Source organism: Cheilinus undulatus, linkage group 5 (genome assembly GCF_018320785.1).
Source record: "Cheilinus undulatus linkage group 5, ASM1832078v1, whole genome shotgun sequence".
In the NCBI taxonomy this organism is placed as follows: domain Eukaryota; kingdom Metazoa; phylum Chordata; class Actinopteri; order Labriformes; family Labridae; genus Cheilinus; species Cheilinus undulatus.
Genome location: NC_054869.1, coordinates 37,301,092 through 37,321,323, shown reverse-complemented (window position 1 = coordinate 37,321,323; position 20,232 = coordinate 37,301,092). Strand labels below are relative to the sequence as shown.

General features: G+C 39.0%; 1 protein-coding gene and 1 long non-coding RNA gene across 2 annotated transcripts; one reads left to right on the top strand and one right to left on the bottom strand.

Moving 5' to 3' along the window:
- Positions 1 to 3,103: 3,103 nt before the first annotated feature.
- Positions 3,104 to 5,614, bottom strand: LOC121510230. Its single transcript, XR_005991923.1, has 5 exons — positions 5,331 to 5,614; positions 5,174 to 5,241; positions 4,984 to 5,093; positions 3,296 to 3,445; positions 3,104 to 3,228 (listed from the first exon to the last, which is right to left on the bottom strand). It is a non-coding gene; the product is annotated as an uncharacterized LOC121510230 (long non-coding RNA).
- A 943-nt stretch (positions 5,615 to 6,557) lies between these two features.
- c7a (complement component 7a) lies at positions 6,558 to 19,083 on the top strand. Its single transcript, XM_041788190.1, has 18 exons — positions 6,558 to 6,696; positions 6,849 to 6,910; positions 7,023 to 7,101; positions 7,274 to 7,415; positions 7,495 to 7,639; positions 7,726 to 7,864; positions 9,586 to 9,729; positions 9,841 to 10,084; positions 11,769 to 11,885; positions 11,987 to 12,150; positions 12,225 to 12,453; positions 14,444 to 14,615; positions 14,749 to 14,836; positions 15,111 to 15,243; positions 15,325 to 15,522; positions 16,552 to 16,648; positions 16,735 to 16,919; positions 17,001 to 19,083. Exons 1-18 carry the CDS (start codon positions 6,691 to 6,693, stop codon positions 17,183 to 17,185), a joined length of 2,529 nt encoding a protein of 842 aa, XP_041644124.1. The 5' UTR covers positions 6,558 to 6,690; the 3' UTR covers positions 17,186 to 19,083.
- The last annotated feature ends 1,149 nt before the right edge of the window (positions 19,084 to 20,232 follow it).

The window sequence follows — 20,232 nt, the reverse complement described above, 5'->3', positions numbered from 1 at the left end:
TGTTGAGTTTAGAAAGATAAATGCTTGGCAATGACAGGCCTGTTGTGCAACATGCATTCTTAAGCTGGAGCCATCAAAAATGTTTTTATTAACGTGCACAACTCTTTTTGATAAAATGACCATTATTATCAATCATGGTGTCATTGCAATATAACCCATCTATTTTATAGCATGCTATTCAGGAGTTTCAGTGAGTACATTTGTTTTATTTAATCTTGCCCTAAAATATGACTAGATGTAAGTGGTTAGTAAAGTACACAACTATTTGAATCAAAGTTATGAAACTCAATGTCAAATATTATTTCAGTTATTTCAGTTTTGTGGATCCCTAGGGTGAGATGGAAACGATGAATTGGTGGATTATGGTGTAGTAAAATGGCATGTTATCAATAAGAATTTAGGATTTGTGGTGGAAGAAAGGATATTGCACAAATAGTGATCATATATATTAATCCTTTAAGTTCCACCTGGCATAAAGACATGTCCAAATATTACAGTGTGGTGAGTTCCAGCTCCCAGACATCATACAAACAGGGACTGTAATGACAGACAACCCATGTGCCTTAATATGGAATTGCTCCCCTTTTTGCAGCTATAACAGCTTCCACTCTTCTTGGAAGGCTTTCCACAAGATTTTCAGAGCGTTTCTCTGAGAATTTGAACCCATTCATTCTGTAGAGCAGGGGTGTCAAACTCAGTCACAGCAGGGGCCTGATTCTGGATCCAGGACTAACCTGAGGGCCTAACAGTGTCACCTTTTTAACCATAAACTGTCAACCTTGTTACACCGATAATAAAATATATTAAAAACAAACAAACAAACAAACAAACAAACAAACAAACAAACAAAAAAGACGTAGCACTGATGGTAAACGATTTTGACATTTAAAAAGTTGAAAAGATTAGTTTAAAGGCTCACAATCTGAGAAAAGTAAATTTATTAGTTCAAAAAGGTCAAAACATGATATTGAAATTGAAAAATAATGTTTTTGGAAAATATATTTGAAAGATGTCAAAATCATGAGTTTAAAAGGTGAAAATATGAAATAGAATTCACTCCAAGGAAGAATGGTTGGGAAACACTGCTTTACACCACTCCATACAAGGCTTAGCAGTAGACTTGTGATGTGAGGCTTGCATGCAGCTGGTTGACCATTGAAACCCACTCAGTGAGGCTCACACCACACGTTTTTTTGTGCTTACAGTAATGTGTGGAAGTTCGGAACTCTTCAGCTGTGGAATCAGAAGAGCATTGGTGACTTTTACAAGGCAGTATGACTGCAGACCGTACATCTCTGACGGCCACTCTCACAGACTGTTCATCTTAGAGAAAGTCTATTTCAGAAGTGTTGTATTTCGCTGGTAAAATTTTTTGGATTTTTTGAAATTCAGCTTTATTTATAATAAGAGTCTTGCAGTTGCATTCATGACATAAAACTAAATTATAATTAAAGCTGCAAGCAGCGATAACAGGCCCTCACAACCCATTGCATGTCGAGGTGTTACGCGAAAGCGGATACGTAGCAACCGTTGAGTGCCAGCAACAAGGTGCACTGCACCCATGGGTTATGTGAGCTTTGCAACACTCACACTGTCACAGAAACAGAGGGTGATAAAAAAACTAATAGGAAGGAGGCATGCACCCTGAAAATTTTGAATGCAGCTCCAAATTATGAACAAATCACTGTATTGTCATTTTCACAGCTCCTTTTTCTGCTCTGCTTGGCTCAGCCACTGTTTCTCTCTCTCTCTCTCCTGCATTCATGCAGCCTCACTCCCTCTCCCTCGTGCTCACTCCACAGGAGAAAAATGAGCAAGTGGCTAAAAGCATTAACTAAATGTTCCAATCATTGGTGATGAAGATCGACCAGAGGAGCAGCAATAGAGAGCTCAACATGTGTACAAGTTTGTTTCATCATTGTCGTCAATGCTTTTATATCTATTTATATCTCCTCTCAAGTATGAAAACGGTCATCAGCAGCAAAGATCATCACTCATGGAGATGTATAACTTTAGTATGAAAACAGTTTCCCGCAGCAAAGATTGTGGATCATAGAGATGTTCTACTCCAGATATGAAGTCTCAGAGAAAGTGCAACTAGCATCAGCCTGTGTGTTAGCTCAGTTGGACAGGTAACTGCCCTGAAATCATGAGGTTGTTGGTTCAAGTCCTCTGTGGATTTTTGAAGCTGCTGATTCAGGAGTAACAAGGACTACCATAGGGTTGTGGGTTTGATTCTTGGTGCATTTTTAAGTCCAGTCCCCAAAAGCAGAGATCAGATCCTCTGAGAAACATGAACAGGTGTGTGTCTCAGTGGATTAGTGAAAAAGCCAACTGACTGTGAATCAGGAGTTTACAGGTTCAAATCTTACCATGGGTTCACCTCTTCTAAAAGTCAGAGTCCAAATCTAGACTTTCGGAGACCTGGACAGGAGCTGGCCTTTCAAATCTGACCAGTGTGTTTAAGTTTTCAAGATTTGAGTCCAGATAAAGAAGCAAAAGCCCCTCTGAGGCTCTGCTGCATGTCTGGCTCTGTAGCCTAAAGAGATAGTGGACTGACTCAGAGTCTGGAGGTTCCAGGTTCTCCATCTTGGTCAAAGTGAATTTTAAAGCCACATTCTGAACAAAGAGCATAAATGTGCCAGGAGAAGAGATGGTAGTGTGAAAGGTATGGCGGCGGTGGCACAGAGGACTGGGCTAGACCAGTTCTGCACAGGGATGCTGGGGTTCAAACCTCACTGTGGCTGGTACCTGGATCAAGGCATGCTTGATGGGGAAGGGGGGACGCGGCACAGCGCCCCCCCTGGGGAGCTCTCAGAGATGTAAGTAGGGGGTTATGCAACAAAAATGCAGACACAGCAGGAGTCTTACAGGATGGAGCCTTTATTTGCATGCGTGGATGATCACTGAGCCCCTCATGGGGACATCTCCTCAGCTGTAGAAACAGGAAATACTTACCATGGCCTCCTCCAGGGTCAGGGTACCAAAGTATCATTTATTTTGAAAGGGCATTTGAACTACGGAAATCAAGAAAACGGACAACTTCACTCGTTTTTCAATTTGTTTCCAGAATCAAAAAACGAGTGAAGTTGTCTGTTTTCTTGTTTTCTGTACGTTTAAATGCCCTTTCAAATAAATGATACTTTGGTACCCTGACCCTCCAGGCCCTCCAGGCCCTCCAGGCCCTCCAGGTCCTCTCTGGTCTGCTCCCTCTGCTCATTCAGCAGCCTGCAAACAAAAACCACATGAACTCACATTCCACATAAATAAACGTACGGATGAGTCCTTTACTCACATGAGTTTCTGGCGTCCTTCTCCTGCTCTTCAGTCTTCAGTTTGTCGTAGTCTGACAGCCTCTCCTGCTCCAGCAGCAGACCCTGGTTCAGACTGAGAGGAGGTGCTCGCTAAGCTCTGATTGGGCGCTTTTTAACGGCAGAGTAACTGTCTGGAGAAATGTCAACAAACCACATCAACATATATTCATTTTGTTCTTCTGATTTCTGGAAAATTCTCCAGTTATTTGGCTACAAAAATGGTACAAGGCAGAACATTTCTGAAATGATACAGCTTTACATCAGATGATCACATGATCATTATTCCCCAGACTCTGAAGAGACATTTCTGTTCACTGTTTTCAGTTTGGATCCTTGTAAATTCACAAGTTTAGGATGTTCAATTCTGACATTAAAAACTTGAAATTTTAAAGTGCATGATGAAATAATTTAGGACTTTAGAACTAGAAAATTCTGAGTTCAGGTTCTTGAAAAAATACGACTATAATCTCAAAAATGTACTTTTAAATTACACCTTTTTCCAAGAAATGTACAGATCCTCTTTATTTTGTTAGATCTTTCAGAGGGCTCTAATACTTCCTCTTACATTTTCAATCATGGCTCTATAAATAAAAGTTCATTATAGGCCCCTTTCTGACTCAATTTCTGACCGTTTTTATCATATGTAACTCCTTTTTTATGTCGTTTCTCACCCATTGTTGCTACTGTTCACATAGTTTTTGCCATTTAATGCCTATTTTTCACCTATTCACCTATTTTCTTGCTGCTTTTAGCCATTTTAGTCACTTTTCATTCATTTTTGCATCTTTTTGCCCATTTTAGTCACTTTTTACTATTTTTACCACATTTTTGCAGCTTTTTGCCCAATTTACTTACTTTAATCTATTTTTTACCACATTTTTTGCTGCTTTCTGACCATTTTTGTCATCTGTAACTTCTTTTTAAATGTCATTTCTCACCCATTTTTGCCACTTTACACCCGTTTTTTGCCATTTTATTCCAATTTTGCACCTTTTCACCATTTTTTGCTGCTTTTGGTCGTTTTAATCACTATTCATTCATTTTCACCATATTTTAGTCACCATCCACTATTTTTTAACCACATTTTTTTTCAGCTTTTGGCCATTTTAGTCATTTTTCACTATATTTAGACATTTTGCCGCTCTTTGCCCGTATTAGTCACTTGTTACTCATCTTTTTTTTTTTTTACCACATTCTTGCAGCTTCTGACTATTTTTATCATCCATAACTCCTTTTTTTAATATCACTTTTCTCCCGTTTTTTTCTACTTGTTACCTAGTTTTTGCCATTTAATACCTATTTTTCACCTTTTCACCAAGTCTGTTTCTGCTTTTTGGCCATTTTAGTCACTATTCACTATTTCTAGCACATTTTTTGCTGCTTTCTGACCATTTTTGTTATCTGTTATTTGTTATCACTTTTCACCATTTATACCTCTTTTAATCCTTTTTTGCCACTTTTCACCACTTTAAATGTGGCTATTGCAAAGGTATTTTTCAACAATTTGGCTCCTTTGTTGAGCAGTTTTCAGTAACACTGGTCTAAATAATTAGTGTACTTATTTTACTGCAGACTTTTATTCAAATATCTCATGCCATGTGTCTCTTCTTATGTCTGTGGTCTCTAACATCTTTAAAAAAGTAGTTTGATTTAAAACAGTCAGACTTACTCTGTGAGCTTGTCCAGCCTCCTCTGCTCGTCCTCGATCTTGTCTCTCAGTCAGCTCAGCTGTCTGTGGTGAGCCTCTCTGTGGTTCTCCAGCTGCTCCTCCGGAGTTTTCTGTGCCACACAGACACAAAAACATTCAGCTATTTCACATTTCTGTAACAGAGATTCTCAGTGACGTGTTTCCTCATCACCTTTATGTCTCCGTGTCTGCTGATGTCCTCCTTCTCCTTCTCCTCTCCTGACATCTCGTGTCTTTTCTCTGATGAAAAACAAAGAGGAAAATTCCATCAAGTTAGCCTGTTTTTACTTGAGCTAAGATGTTTTAATGGTTAATATAAATGTGAGAACCGTGAGCCTGCAGCTTAGCGAGCTCCTCGGTCAGAGCGTCCTGGCTCTCCTCCAGCTGTCTCTTCTTCTTCTTCTGCTCCATGTTCTGCATAGTCCGTCAGAGACTTGATCTTGGCCTGGTGCTGCACAGTTGACACAAAAATGTGCTGTTTGTTTGTGCTGCTCACTTCCTACCAACGTTTATATGTGTCCATTTTTTTAAATATCTATTTATTTTGTGGTTGACTGTCACTAGGAAGCAACCCAACGTCATCTGTTCACACAAACATTTGTGTGTCAGCCATGTTTGTCTGTTGACACCACCAGGAGGAAGGAAAACTGTGCATGCATGTGTTTCATTGTCAGTCACACTGCCAACTACTGGCCTGGCATGCATACTACAGCAGTTTCAGGTACATTAGTGAATCTGATTGACATTTAAACACCAAACCTTAAAAAACAAACAAACAAACAAACAAACAAAAAAAAAAAGAAGAAGAAGAAGAAAAGGGATTCTGTTCTCAGAGGATCGTTTTTGTGTAAAAATGGCTGTAGTGATAATTATGCTAAATGTGCTGCTTTTTGACCACAAAAATAAAAAATGGAAGACTTCTTGTTTGTTTTATCGTGCATACATAATTAGCCATGTGCTTGCCGTCTGAGGTGATAAACAACCCCAGCACCGCAGGACAGTGGGTGGAGTCTGATTCGACTATGAGGCTCATAGTCGAATCAGACTCCTCCGAATTGAATCGTCAAATCGCCGACTTTTCCAGGTCACCCCTAGTTTTAACTAAATCACAGAGTTACACAGTGATTCTTGGAGATAAATACATAATCATGATCAAACACAACTTCCAGCCGGTCCACCCCTGTTAAAGATGTGATAAACAAGGTCAATACAGATATTTAAAATACCTTCAACTGAAACAAACTTTAGGTGCAACACAGCCACAATGCCACCGTTTTCCTGTCATGTTTGACCACAGAAGAGATCAGAGCTTTGTCCTGATAGAAAATCTCCCTGAATCAGCAGTTAGGTGTGACTGATGTAAGCATTAAACTGACAGGGAACAACAGATAAACTGTGGCTTCTCATGTTGAATCATGCCACATTATATACAAGCGGGGGCTCAGCAGCTGACTATTCCACGTGTTCACACAGACTGCAGATTGCCTTTGTCAGGAGTGGGAAATGTTTCCTTTCAGTTTCAGAATGACTCCTATCAAATCTTGGCTGTAGAAAATGTTTTCTTCTCTGCAGTCCAAAGAATCAGCATGAGTTCCAAGGAATCTTCGTTTCCTGGACCAGAATAAAATTTAGTATAAATAACAAGCGCCTGAGCCCCTTCAAGACTCTTCAGCCTGCTCTGCGGTCACCATGAAGGTAAGGAGATTTTACCCTTGATATATTACAGCTAGAGTCTACTCATTAAACTGCTTCTATTCCATATGTTATCTTCTCGTTCTCTGTTCTACCACTTGTGTTTTCACTCCCCTTTTCCCCTTTTCTCCCATTCTCTCTCTCCCTTTCTGCAGTATATTTCACAACTCTTTTTGGCAGCACTGCCATGGCTGCTCTTGCTGTTCTTTAACAAGGGGTAAATCTCTTTTTCTATACTCTGTTATCATTAAAAGTAAATATTCTAAATGCTCTTCATACAGTATCTTTTGGTGGCATTTATATTTTATTTGATTGTTATATTTATGCAGGTTTTGTGTGCAGAGAGTTGATTGCCAGTGGGGGGCTTTTGGGGATTGGTCAGAGTGCGATGGCTGCACCAAATTACAGGTCATGAAAATATATTGATTATTTTTTTCAGCTAAAGTGGTATTCATGAAATTGTATTTGATTTGCTCCATAATTCTGTTTGACGGAGGATTTGGTTAAGATATTTTAAAGCTTGTTTTGCCATTTAAAAAAAAAAAAAAACATTTCTTTGTCTCATCATGGTTTGTAACAGACCAGAAGCCGAGCCATGGCTGTCTTTGCTCAGTTTGGTGGAAACCCTTGCAGTGGTGAGCGGACTGAGACAAGGGCATGTGAAACCACGAAAGACTGCCCCCTTGAGGATGGATGTGGAGATAGATTTCGCTGTGGATCAGGTTAGAAGTAAAACTCATTAACCCTCCTTATCTTAACTCATTAAATTATGATCATTAAGCTCTCTGTCTGTTCCTTTAGGGAAGTGCATTAGTCGGTCTCTAATGTGTAATGGAGATGTGGACTGTGAGGGAGATGCCCTTGATGAACGAGTCTGTGAAATCCAAAAATACATCACATGCCCACGATCAAATCCACCACCTAACACTAATCTTCTGGGTCTTGGGTAAGTGAAAAATCTCTGAGAGTACTTATGTTTGTTCTTGTAACAGTATAATATATGATAATGTGTTGCTTTTATTGTTTTTGTAGGTTTGATGCAGCAACGGGTGCATGGAGGGCCAGTGTTATCAACACGCAGAGTTTTGGGGGGCTGTGTCGTGTACTCTTCAGCGGGGTCCACAGTACCTTCTACAGACTGCCCTTTAGTACTATCAAATACTCCTTTCTGGTAGGTAGTTTTTAAAAAAAATATTGTTCTTCTCTTGCAAAAGCCCCCTGAAGAATGTTGTATTCTTTATAAAACAAAGATTGAACAAAAGTGGGCACAGCCTCTGGATTTATAAGTGAGGCTGAGGGGCTTGAGCCTGCATTTTTTCTAACAGCCAGCAGGGGGCAACTAAACTGGTTGCAAAAAGCTGTCCAAGCATCTTAAGTAGTGAATCAGAAGAGCTGGCTTGCTTAAAGTGAGAGCCGGCTCCCAGTTTTTTTCCTTTTGCTGCTTAGCTCTCATAGTGCTCAGCCCCAGCTCAGGTCAGAACTTTGTTATGATTGGCCAGCATGGCGGCCATGCTGCCAATCACATGTGAGGATAAAGGATTATACCATTATGTGAAAACAGAGTTGGGGGTGTTGCTTCCCGATCCGTCCCGGAAACCCGATTTGTACTGCGCATGTGCAGACACGCATCTACATCCGCTCGGTATTAATTCCAACCCTAACCAGTGGAATTTAAATGCTAAACCTAAGAATGGTTTTGTAACAGAATAAATGCACAAAATTAGGGAATTATAAGGCTTCTAATAAAAACAGTGAATGCAAAAGGGTTTTCAACACACTAACCATTATTTTTTGCGAAGTTAAGGTAAAATAGAGGGCTACAAATGATCCTAAATAAAGAGCTGTTTGGGAGTTGAAAGAGCCGGCTCTTTTTCGGGAGCCGAGCCAAAAGAGCTGGCTCTCTGAAAAGAGCCGAACTTCCCTCAATAGTAGGGTGGCCCTGAAGGCCAACTGCAAAACCATCACATATGACACAAAAATGAGCAAAAATATTTCACATAATGCAAAAAAAAAAAAAAAAAAAAAAAAAAAGAGCTTGAAAACATTTTTCAAAAAGCAAAAAAAGCATTTATAATGGAAAGGCATATTTCATGAAACAATAAATAAAACATATTTACAGTTTAACTTATTTAAGTAATAAATTATTAAAGCATTTTCTGGCATAATTTTTTAAAAAAATATTTAATATTTTTATAAAAATATTTCTGTGTTTGGTGAAATTGTTTAAGATTTTACCTAATATTTTGTTAATTATTTTTTGTTTTCATTGATTTATTTTATATTCAGTAAAACACTTAATGTTTCATGAAATGATTTTTTCACTTTTGAAATATTCTAGCCATTTGTTAAATGAATAAACAAAATGATTAACAGTTCATTTAAAAAATGTAATGGGACATATTTTTACAAAGGAAAACAAAATGCATTAGTAAAAATTATTTTATCGCATGTAAAATATTTTGCTTATTATCTGATTTAACTTCAGGGGATTTTTTTTATATGTAATGACAGCCTTGCATTTAAAAAAATAATTTTGCCAGTTTTTTTTCTTTTACACTCAGTGTTATGCACAAAAGCTTTCACACAAAGTTTTTGTGTTATGAGACGTTTTAAAATTTTAATTAAATGTTATATCAGTAATAATCAATTAATAATTTTAGTAATTCTTATTCTTATTATTATTAGTATTTTGCTATATGATTTAGTATATGATTTACCTTTTTACATACAGTTTCAAGTCTGCAGAATTATGAATCACACAGGACATCCTGGTATCTCAGTGTTTGCATTTACTCTCATCAATCATACATGTTAACTCAGTTATGCACCCTTTGTAGTGAGGAATGGAAGCACATCACTTCTTGACTTCTTCTTCACTTGTGCTGCTTCCAGGTTACTGTTCAGAATGACTTCAGCGACGAGGAGTACACCAGTAAATGGCACTATGCCAAGGACACTGTCGAGAGAGGAACCGTGACAGGGACCACGACAGGATATAAAAACTACGACTTTCATCAAACAGAGGACAGTACACAGGTGTGTAGAAACATGTAATGCTCTGCTCTGCTTCTAAAAAAGCGCATAAGACACATTTAAGAGAAAATAAAAAACACAAAATAAATTTTGCTTTTACTTGCATTCTTTCAGACCCGCAAGCTTGTGGTTTTAAAGAACGACATCGAGGTGGCTCAGTTCCAAAGTAACTCTCCTCAGTATATCCCGATTTCTGAGGAGTTTTGGAAAGCACTGGCCAAACTCCCATCCGTCTACGACTACGCTGCTTACAGGAAAGTTCTGGAAAGGTTTGGGACACACTACGTGTCTGAAGGAAGCCTTGGAGGACACTTCAGCGTCATCGCCAGTGTTGATGCAGGAAGTGAACAACAAACGGGTGAGGATTTAAATAATAAGTTACAATCAAATGCTATTTTACTTGTGCACTGGATTCCTGGTGCATTTTTGTGAACACAGACAGATGCAGAAGGTAATATTCAGGGAAATTTTCTGCAAGCAGGTACACTGTGGTCATAAATATTATCTCCTATATGTGACTGATGCAGTCTTTATCGAGTAGGCAAACCTATCTGGCCTTATGTGAAAAGTAATTGCCCCCCTTGTTAAATCATGAGTTAGCTGTGATAAACCAGTTTTTGGAGAGCTTCACTGGCCACACCCAGGCCTGACTACCGCCAGATTTGTTGAATCAAGAAATCACTTAAATAGAAGCTGTCAGACAAAGTGAAGCAGACTACAAGATCTCAAAAAGAAATGCATCATGACATGATCCGAAAAAAAATTCAAGAACAAATGAGAAACAAAGTGATTGAAATCTATCAGTCTGGAAAAGCTTACTACGTCATTTCCAAGGCTTTGGGACTCCAGTGAAACACAGTCAGAGCCATTATCCACAAATGGAGAAAACTGGGAACAGTGTTGAACCTTCCCAGGAGTGATCTGCCAACCAAAATGACTCCAAGAGTGCAATGACAACTCATCCAAGAGGTCACAAAAGAACGCAGAACAACATCTAAAGACCCGCAGGCCTCACTGGCCTCAGTTAAGGTCAGAGTTCATGAATCAACCATAAGGAAGACACCGGGAAAAAAATGGCATCCGTGGGAGAGTTCCAAGGCCACAACCACTGCTGACAAAAAAAGAACACAAAGTCTCATCTCACATTTGCCAAGGAACATCTTGATGATCCCCAAAACTTTTGGAGAAATATTCTGTGGACTGATGAGGCAAAAGTTGAACTTTTTGGAAGGTGTGCGGCCATCTGGAGTAAAAATAAGACAGCATTTGATAAAAAGAACATCATGCCAACAGTCAGACATGGTGGTGTCAGTGTGATGGTCTGGGGCTGCTTTGTTGCTTCAGGAACTGGACCACTTGCTGTGATTGATGGAACTATGAATTCTGATGTCTGTCAGAAAATCCTGAAGGCCAGCGTCCGGCCATCAGTTCATGACCTCGAGCTGAAGTACTCTTGGGTTATACAGCAGGACAATGACATGAAATTTACCAGCAAATCCACCTCTTAATGGCTCAAGAAAAAGAAAATTAAGGTTTTGGAGTGGCCCAGTCAGGGTCTGGAATTAAATCCAAATAAGATGCTGTGGTGTGACCTTTAACAGCCAGTTCATGGTGGAAAACCCTCCAATATTGCTGAGTTAAAACAGTTCTGCGAAGAACAGTGGGCCAAAATTCCTCCACAGGGATGTGAAAGACTCAAGGCCAGTTATCGCAAACGCTTGATTTCAGTTATTGCTGCCAAGGGTGGCACAACCAGTTATTAGGTTCAGGGAGCAATTACTTTTTCACACAGGGACAAATAAGTTTAGATTTTTTTCCCCCTTAAAAAATTAAATTATCATTCAGACACTGCATTTTGTATTTACTTGGGTTGTCTTTGTGAGATATAAAAATTGGTTTGATGATCTGAAACATTTAAGTGTGATAAATATGCAAAAAACATCAGGAATCAGAGGGGGCAAATACTTTTTCACAGCACTGTAGCTCATGCTGTTAACCTCTCACACTAATTTTTCTGTCTTTTCTCCATTGTTCCTCTTCAGTCAGTGAAAGCCAGCAGTACAATGAGTGTGAAAAGACCAAACGCTGGATTCTTTTCATCCCCTTCACAAGGGTGAACTGCCAGAGTGGTCAAAATTCACGCTCATCTTCATCTTCTAGTACGTTATGGATGTCAACCATTTCATACATGTTTTAAGAGTTTTAAAGTTTTATCCTCTTTCAATTCATTCACTCTGAAATCTTGTGTCAAAACAAAAAGGTTCAAGGGCCAGTGAAGTGAATAAAGTCGAAGCGTTTGGTGGAGGCATTGAGTACATCGCAGCTCTGCAGAGACTGCACCTCAATGATCAACAAAAGAACTGGGAGATGTACTCAAACTGGGCTGACTCTGTGCGATCATTTCCAGAGGTCATCAAAAAAAAGGTATGAAAGTAAAAAAAATTGCCATAACATCCCTTTTGAATCTCCCTCTCTTACTGTAACACTTGTTTCTGCAGCTGCGTCCTCTGTCAGAGCTGGTGAAGGAGGTTCAGTGTGCCGGTGTGAAGAGGCTTTACCTTCGCAGGGCCATAGAGCAGTACCTCTCTGAGAGCGACCCCTGCAACTGCCGGCCCTGCAGAAACAATGGCTTGGCTGTCATGGATGGATATCAGTGCAAGTGCATCTGTAAGCCGGGGACGTCAGGACAGGCCTGCGAGGAGGGGACAGAGGTGGAGAGTCAGCAGGGTGGGTATTGCACTTGGACCAGATCTTCATACATGGCCATCTTAACCATGTGAGAACAATTTGGTTTCTACAAATGGAGGGGGAAGGCACATCATGCTTGCTGTGGTCGTAGTAATTTCAGATGCTGTCTGACAGTTTCCACACGAAAAAAAGCCGTGAAGTTTGGGAATCTGTGCACACTGTGCAAGTGTGGGCAGTTGTACAAGTAAAGTATCAAATAAGCAAGAAATGTCTCTGGTCAAGAACCAGTCATGAGGCCATGATCACCTGTTTGTGCACCCCTAGTACAGTAGATGAAAGATGGCTGAAATTCATCCTGATTGTGAAACCAGTCCTGCAACCCAAAAGTCAGGTCTGAATAGGCAACTTTATATAAAAGGTCTTTGTAGTATAGTCCATTATTATTATTTTGCCTGTTCTTATTATTTTTGCATTTATTGTCCCTAGTTTTAGGCGATATTTAAAGATGCTGTAAAGTTAAATCTAAAATTTTGACACACTAGATATGTTGGAATAAGGTTGTTGTTAAAATGTGAAAATACTGAGCTTTATCTGTGACTTTATTTTGATTTATACAGTTAGAAGGTTTTCCACCCCTGTCCTGGCTTATTTTAATTTGGACAGGGCAAATGTGTGCACTGGCGACCTCACCGACCCACAATGGAGAATGACCTCACCCTTCTTACGCTACAATGATATAAAATCACCCAGCAGTTCATCTCAGCACAGTCTGTTAGCTGATGTCACCGCCTTTATTGAAAGTTAACAGCAGCTGCTTTTTTGTTCATTGTGGGGTAAATTTGCCAACCACAGGTGGAAAGGTCAAGGGGCAGGTTAAATGTTGCAGTACTTGTCTATTTTTTCACTCGAACAAGATGCAACAGGAACAAACAGCTTACTAGCTGAAGCTGTGTTTTAATCCATATTTCACTTGCCTTTAGTCCTGGATGATTAAAAAAGGCAGACTGTGGCTGTCTCTCTACAAGCAGAAACAGTTTTATCCCTTATATCTGTTAGCCTTGCATTGCTTAATTTTTCTAGAGTATCTGATGGTAGACATGGTCTAGTCTTGCCAAGTCTGTAACAGTTAAAGCCTCCAATGCTAAACATCACTGAAGACTTTCATTTTGATGTGCAATTTCAGGAAATTGAGTGTTTTCAGCAGCAATTTCATTACAAAGATGTCTCAAAAACAGTACTTAACTTCACATAACTCAGAAAATTAGATATAAGGAATACCTGAAGAGTTGAATTAAAGGATGAGAAAATGAAACTGAGACTTTTTAGCTTTAAACTGTGTCATGACATAAATGTGATTGCTTCTCTGGTCCAGTAGAGCAGACTCATGATAACTACAGGTTGTAGCATTGTTAAAATTTTGAGAGGACACAACATGAAAAGCTTTTAAGGTTGTTTTGATTCTTTACTTCATACAGAAATGTTGTCCAGTTCTAGTAAAAAGCATGCAGTGCTAAAGCTTTATCAGAGGTTTTAACCACATTGGAGACAGACATTACTGATGGCTCTCAGACTAAACCCTGCCCATAGTGCAACTCTGTATCGGCTCTGAAAGGACACTAACAGACCCATGCATAGGGCTGACCTCAGCAGTCAGTTAAAAATGTATGAACTTTTGCAGGCACATCAAGTCTTGCAGAAAAAAAAAAAAAAAAAAAACAACTTCTTGTGTCTCCAACGTGCCCCACAGATCGCCTTGATTGCACCCGTTGACAGTTTCTGAACTAAATCCTCCTCCTTTCTCTTTGTTGTAGATTTATGAGATTTTGTGGGCAGATGCAATTACAAAGGCTCTTGGATCTATGCTCCAACTCCAACAGGAAACCTGCCATTTTGTAAAAAGTTACCATATATTGGAGTACTTTGGGCCAGTTCTTGGGGTGATATTTGGATGAACTCATAAGTCTCTAAGTCAGTGAGTGGGACTTTAAATATCTCATTTTCTCCATCCGCTGTATTTCTACTCACGAAGGAGTAATCCATGGCAGTTGGGCGTGCTGGTCCGCATGGTCATCATGCTCTGGTGGTCGACGGTCAAGAAGTCGCTCATGCTCTAACCCCAGCCCTCAGAACGGAGGACAACACTGCACTGGGGAGACCACTGAGACATCCGACTGTGAGGACCAAGACCTGCAATACCTAAGGTTAGAGCGAGTTTCAGTGAACTTTGGCACAAATTTTGACACAACGCTCACCACCAATCAGTGCTTGTCAATAAGAGGAACTTTCAGGGTATAATCAGTATACACTCATTGAATAACTCTTTGTTTTCTGCAGAACAATGGAGCCTCAGTGCTTTGATTTAACTCTCCCAGCGAGCCAGAAATGTGGAGTCCCACCTGCTCTGGTCAATGGCTACATCCTGGTAAAGATGGAGAACAAGTTTAAACACAACGAAGACAGAAAATGTTGATACATTCAAAATTTTATAAAAACACTGTCAGTGTTTCCTAAAAGGGCAGTTTATGGTGTTACTCTGTGCATAATTTGGCTCTGTGAGGCTCAATGCCATTGAGTCAGATATATTAAAAGAAATTCTGTGTCTTTATATCTACCTTTCTTTTTGGAAAAGATATTTCTGTCAAATGTTCAGATTAAAGAAGATCTTCACCCCCATGTTTAACACCCTTACTCCACAGGATCCTAAAGACGTTTACCTTGTGGACAGCAGAGTTGAGTACACATGTGATAGCGGTTTCTACCTGATTGGCAGAAGCATTCGAGAGTGTACTGCTGATCTGACCTGGTCCCCTGGGCCTGGAGTGTGCACAAGTCAGTAACTGCAACAGAATATTAATTTTTACAATCACAGTAAATGATGTAAATCCTTGTTAGCATTTCATTTTCTTACAGCTTGGAGGTGCACACTTGAGTCCCTCGCTGAAGATGTTATCGCTGATCAGTCAGGACCAAACTTCTACTTGGGGGAGGTGGTCACCTTGTCGTGTCCAGCAGGGAAACAGCTGATTGGAGAGGAAAGAATTACATGTGACTCCAGCAGAAATTTTTCACCTGACCCTGCTGACATCAGATGCATTCCGATGCGTCAAGGTACAATGATAAAAGGATGTTATAATAATATAATATAATATAATATAATATAATTAGACCTAACAGCTGCACTATGTATAGCCAAACCAGATCCTATGTCAAAGTTAAGATAGAAGAAAAGAGCAGGAATATTCTCCACAGTTGACCCTGGTTGTCCAAGGTGCAACTTTAGACCAGCCTCGGTTGAACTGTCCCTCCCTCAACAGCTATTTTTTAACACATTTTCAATGTATTCTCTCATATGTGTAAGCAGAAAATAACCCCTGATTTTCATATAGCCATTTTTGGGATACTGCCTCCAAATTGTAGCCTTACAAACTTGCAGGCAAATGCATCGGCGCTTGCATCATTGATTGCTCGTAGACATAATCTTTTCAACTGGAAGTCCAAAAAACCCCAATCATTTGTGCAGTGGGTGCGATAGGTGCTTTCCTTCTTACCTTTAGAAAAGCTCAGACATAAAATAGGTAAGATACACAAGAACTTTGCTTTGACCTGGAGCCCTTTTTTAAATTTTGTGGAAGGTACGACCTTCCAGTGATTTGAATTTAAATTTGGGTTTTTTTCTGTCATATGTACACCTGATGTATAACTGGGAAATACAAAAATAAACTTAAAAAAAGATAGAAGAACAGAAAGGAGAACAAAATGAGGGTGCTAGTTAGAGCATTTGACCCCAACAATAACCTGCTAATAAACTCAAAGTGCCCCATTTTAACAATTTAAGGCATGCTGTCAAAAAACTTTGTATCCACAGATATTGATTTATTATCCAGAGACCAATGAGTTAAAGATAAAAATGAAGACTTTTCTTAACATGGATTGACATCATGATTATCTATTAATCTAATAAGCAAAAAAAAAAGCAAAAATGTGCTGTAAGTAAAAAAAAACTGACAGTGCAGCACAAAAATCTGACTTACTGCACTACTCAAAGGACATTTTTGGATCTTAGTCAGCCTCCACTCCATTGATGTGGATGGCATAAACTATTGTTTTCAGTATAATAATGTTTTCTGTTTCTCACAGTCCGTATGCAACAACTAGTCTCTCCATCGGTGGTATGCAACCCATGGGAGAAGTCTGTCAGAGGAAAATGTGTTTGCAAAATGCCATTTGAGTGCGGGTATGATGCCTTCTTCTTCTTCTTTAAAAAAGTTATATGCACGTTTTCCAGTTCAAATGCTTAGATTGATGCGTTTGCATTACTAGATCATCCTTGGAGTTGTGTGCTACCAAACCTATGAGTGGGAAATCAGTCCTTCTGAATGTGTGCAAAATGCACGTACTGCAGTGTATGGGGAAGAATCACACAATAGAAGAGGACAGCGTCTGCAAGTGGCCAGAGCGAAACACAACAGGCTGTACGCATTGTCACATGTGGGAGACCTGTGATGGTAGGAACATCCAAGGTCAAACTTAATCAATAATGATGTGTAAAATTTGTAGTCACATTTGTATCTACTCTTTCCTTCCAGATGAAATCAACGAGTGCCGCTGCAAGGACTCTGCACATTGCATGAGCCCAGGTTTTAATGTATGTGTCCGCGTGGGAGAGGATGACACTGCAGCGGCTCAGACCATGAGCGAGTGTGAGGCGGGGCTGCGGAGATGCAAAGGAGAAAAGGTGTCCGTTGTCAGTGTTCTGCCTTGTGATGCCTGAGGACGGACAACTATACCTTTTCACCTGTGATAGTATCTCTTTAATTCACCGACTCAGTCCCATTTTAACTATTACCCCAACCCTGTTTTTGAGTGCCCACTTCAACCCTTGAAACATTGTTACAAGGGGTAGTGGTAAAATCTCATCCTTGGGAATTGGACAAGCCTTCAAGTTCCTTATGCATCAAAAGAAGTCATTGACAACATTTCACTTACAAAAACCACCGCAGTGAAAAAAAAAAAAAGGTTTTAAACAGTTTAAAAATTGAGATGATTATATGGTTTGGGTATAAGGGTTGAGGTTAAGGGTCGAGGGATAGTGGGATGCAGGGAGGAATTCTTGAGGAATAAAGCAAGCAAGAGGCAGTGCCTATAAAGGTTATTCACCCCCTTAGATATTGAACACTTTTATTTATTTTATAAATCAGTAAAGGTCAAAATAATTTCGCTTTAAGGTCCAATGGTAGCCAGGAATACTGCTTAACCAGTGACTCAATCTTCCAAACAAAGGTGTCTATACTACAATAACTTGAGACACATTCACCTCACCTCACTCAGGTGATCCTCATTTCACTAATTATGAGACTTCTAGCACCAATTGGCTGGACCTCTGTTGAACTAGGCCAGTAATTTTAAAGAGAGTGAATATTTAAGGGGTCACTTATTTTACCTTACATATTTTTCATTTAATTGACATAACTGTTTTCACTCTGATGTTAAAGAGTTTCTTTTTTTGTATTTTCTTGTAAAAAAAAGACAGCTAAATTATATTGATTATGATTGATTTATAGAATCAATAAAAGGCTAAAACATTCAAGGGGGTAAAAACTTTTTATAGGGGCTAAGATGAAGAGATGGTGTTGGGCTTTCATGGGCTGGGGATTTGAGGCTCAAGTTGGTGGCATTGGTTGTGGTGTGAGGTGGATGATCGACTGGTTTGAACTGATGATTGCCAAGGAAGTTGGAGGAATAAAGACTTTGATGGAGGAGTCAGATTGTCAGACTGGTGACCGCTGATGTTGGTACGATGCGAGGGAACCTGAACCAAGTTTATAAAACTATCTTTATGTAAACGGATGCAACAATGTTACTGAACATTTCTACTATGAGCAGTTTGTATGCTTCTTCACAGTAAAGGACTATAATACAGCAAAATAATATGAAATTGCAATATTAAATGGCTGTCTTGATTCTCAAATTTAATTTACCGAAAACTACTTACACTTGTACACTTCTTTTAATGCTTGAGCAGCGATCTTGCTGATGATTTTAAGGGCATTCTGGGAGATTTCACAAAACATTTCGTTACGAATTTGTCTCTGGAAAATCTCTCTTTGAAGGGTCAGGCCACCCCACAATTGGGATACCCTACCCCTTGGTATGAGCTGCAAAAAGTAAGGAAAAGTCTAAAGCTGGAGGTATACTTGCATTTGCTTCTGGCTGCATCATGAGCACTTTATATGTAATGTGTGTTAGTGGAGGACACCACTAGAGGGCACAAGAGAGCGCTCAAGCAGACATACAACTCCTAGATGTGTGGGATGTAAACTACAAACAGGGAGACACTGAGGATGTTACTATGATGTTAATTCTGAGATCAGAACTTACATAAGATTCACATCAATTGTTGATGGCAACATCAGATCAGCTCAGACTGATGACTGCTGGTCAGACTACAGCGTCTACACGTTATTTTTTACAGTATTCATACAGTTGTAGAAGTAACATCCCTGGTGTGTTGATTTAGTAAGTAACTGTGTTAAATTGTGACTTTCAGCCAACTGTGTTTGTAGATATGCTGGTTAGAAAAAGACTGATCCTTTGTGTAGATTGTGGATATTATGTCCAAATACCCTTATCAGATATGCAGCAAATGAAAAATAAACACATACGAACACACTTGATTGATTAATGTCTTTATTTTGATCATGTAAACAGAAACTTAAAAACAGTAAAAAAAAAAAAAAAGAAAACAAGTGAATACTAAGAAGTTAAACAAAAAAAACAAACCAGTCACTTGTATCTGCAAATTCCTAAGCATCTCAGTTTACATGAGAATAAAAGGAATAGGAAGAAGTAAAAACTTATCTAATCCTAACCTCTAAAGTTCTGCTCAAATTTGACTATACTTAAAATCATAAAATTGTCTAAAATATAAAATCAATTTTGAACTTGTACTGTGAATATACACTATATTACTCATACAGAAAATACACAGGAAGTGCTTTTACATTCAAACATAGCTATACAGAAAAATTTACCATGAACTGTAAACATTTTAATCCAGATAACAAGCACACACCCAGTGGTAGTTATCCATCTAGGTGCCTCTTTTAAACAGAATTATGCTCAAAATTTGTATTATCTCAGCACTCTGTTCTGTGGTGATACAGAAACATTTCATTGTTGTACCAACACTTCGAACCTTTAGATTTGACTTCTACCTCAAATTACAGCCTCCCTCTCTTTCACAGAACATGTTCTGAACATTTTCTAGCAGATTATTCATTGCTTTGTATAATACTTGAGCGGTTTTGTGCTCCACCAAGTCAAAAAATTGTAAAGTTTTTAATTTTAAAGATAACTGATTAGTGTGTGCCTGATAGCCAACATCATGAATGATTCTCACTGCTCTTTTCTGCCTTATGCAAAGTAGTTGTTTGAGGTTTTGTAAGGGTTTCCCCATACCTCTGTACAGTGATCTAAATAAGGTAGGATCAGTGGATTATACAGAATGTGGAGGATTTTTTTTTAACTAGAACATGCTTAGCTTTTGCCAGGACTTTTGTTTTAGATCTGACATTTTTAATGTGCAATTGTAAGCACCCTCAATTATCTATATGTGCTTTGTAGTTTCCATCTATCATGGTTTTTGTTTTGTTAGATTTTGTGTTCATTTATTTTTGTCAAATCACATTTTTATTTTACTGAATTCTAAAGTTATGAGATCCAGAAGTTGCTGTAATCTCTCACCGGGATCAAAAATGTTTGTGTCTACAAATAAGATACATTTAACTATCAGACACTTTACAAAAATCATTAATGAGA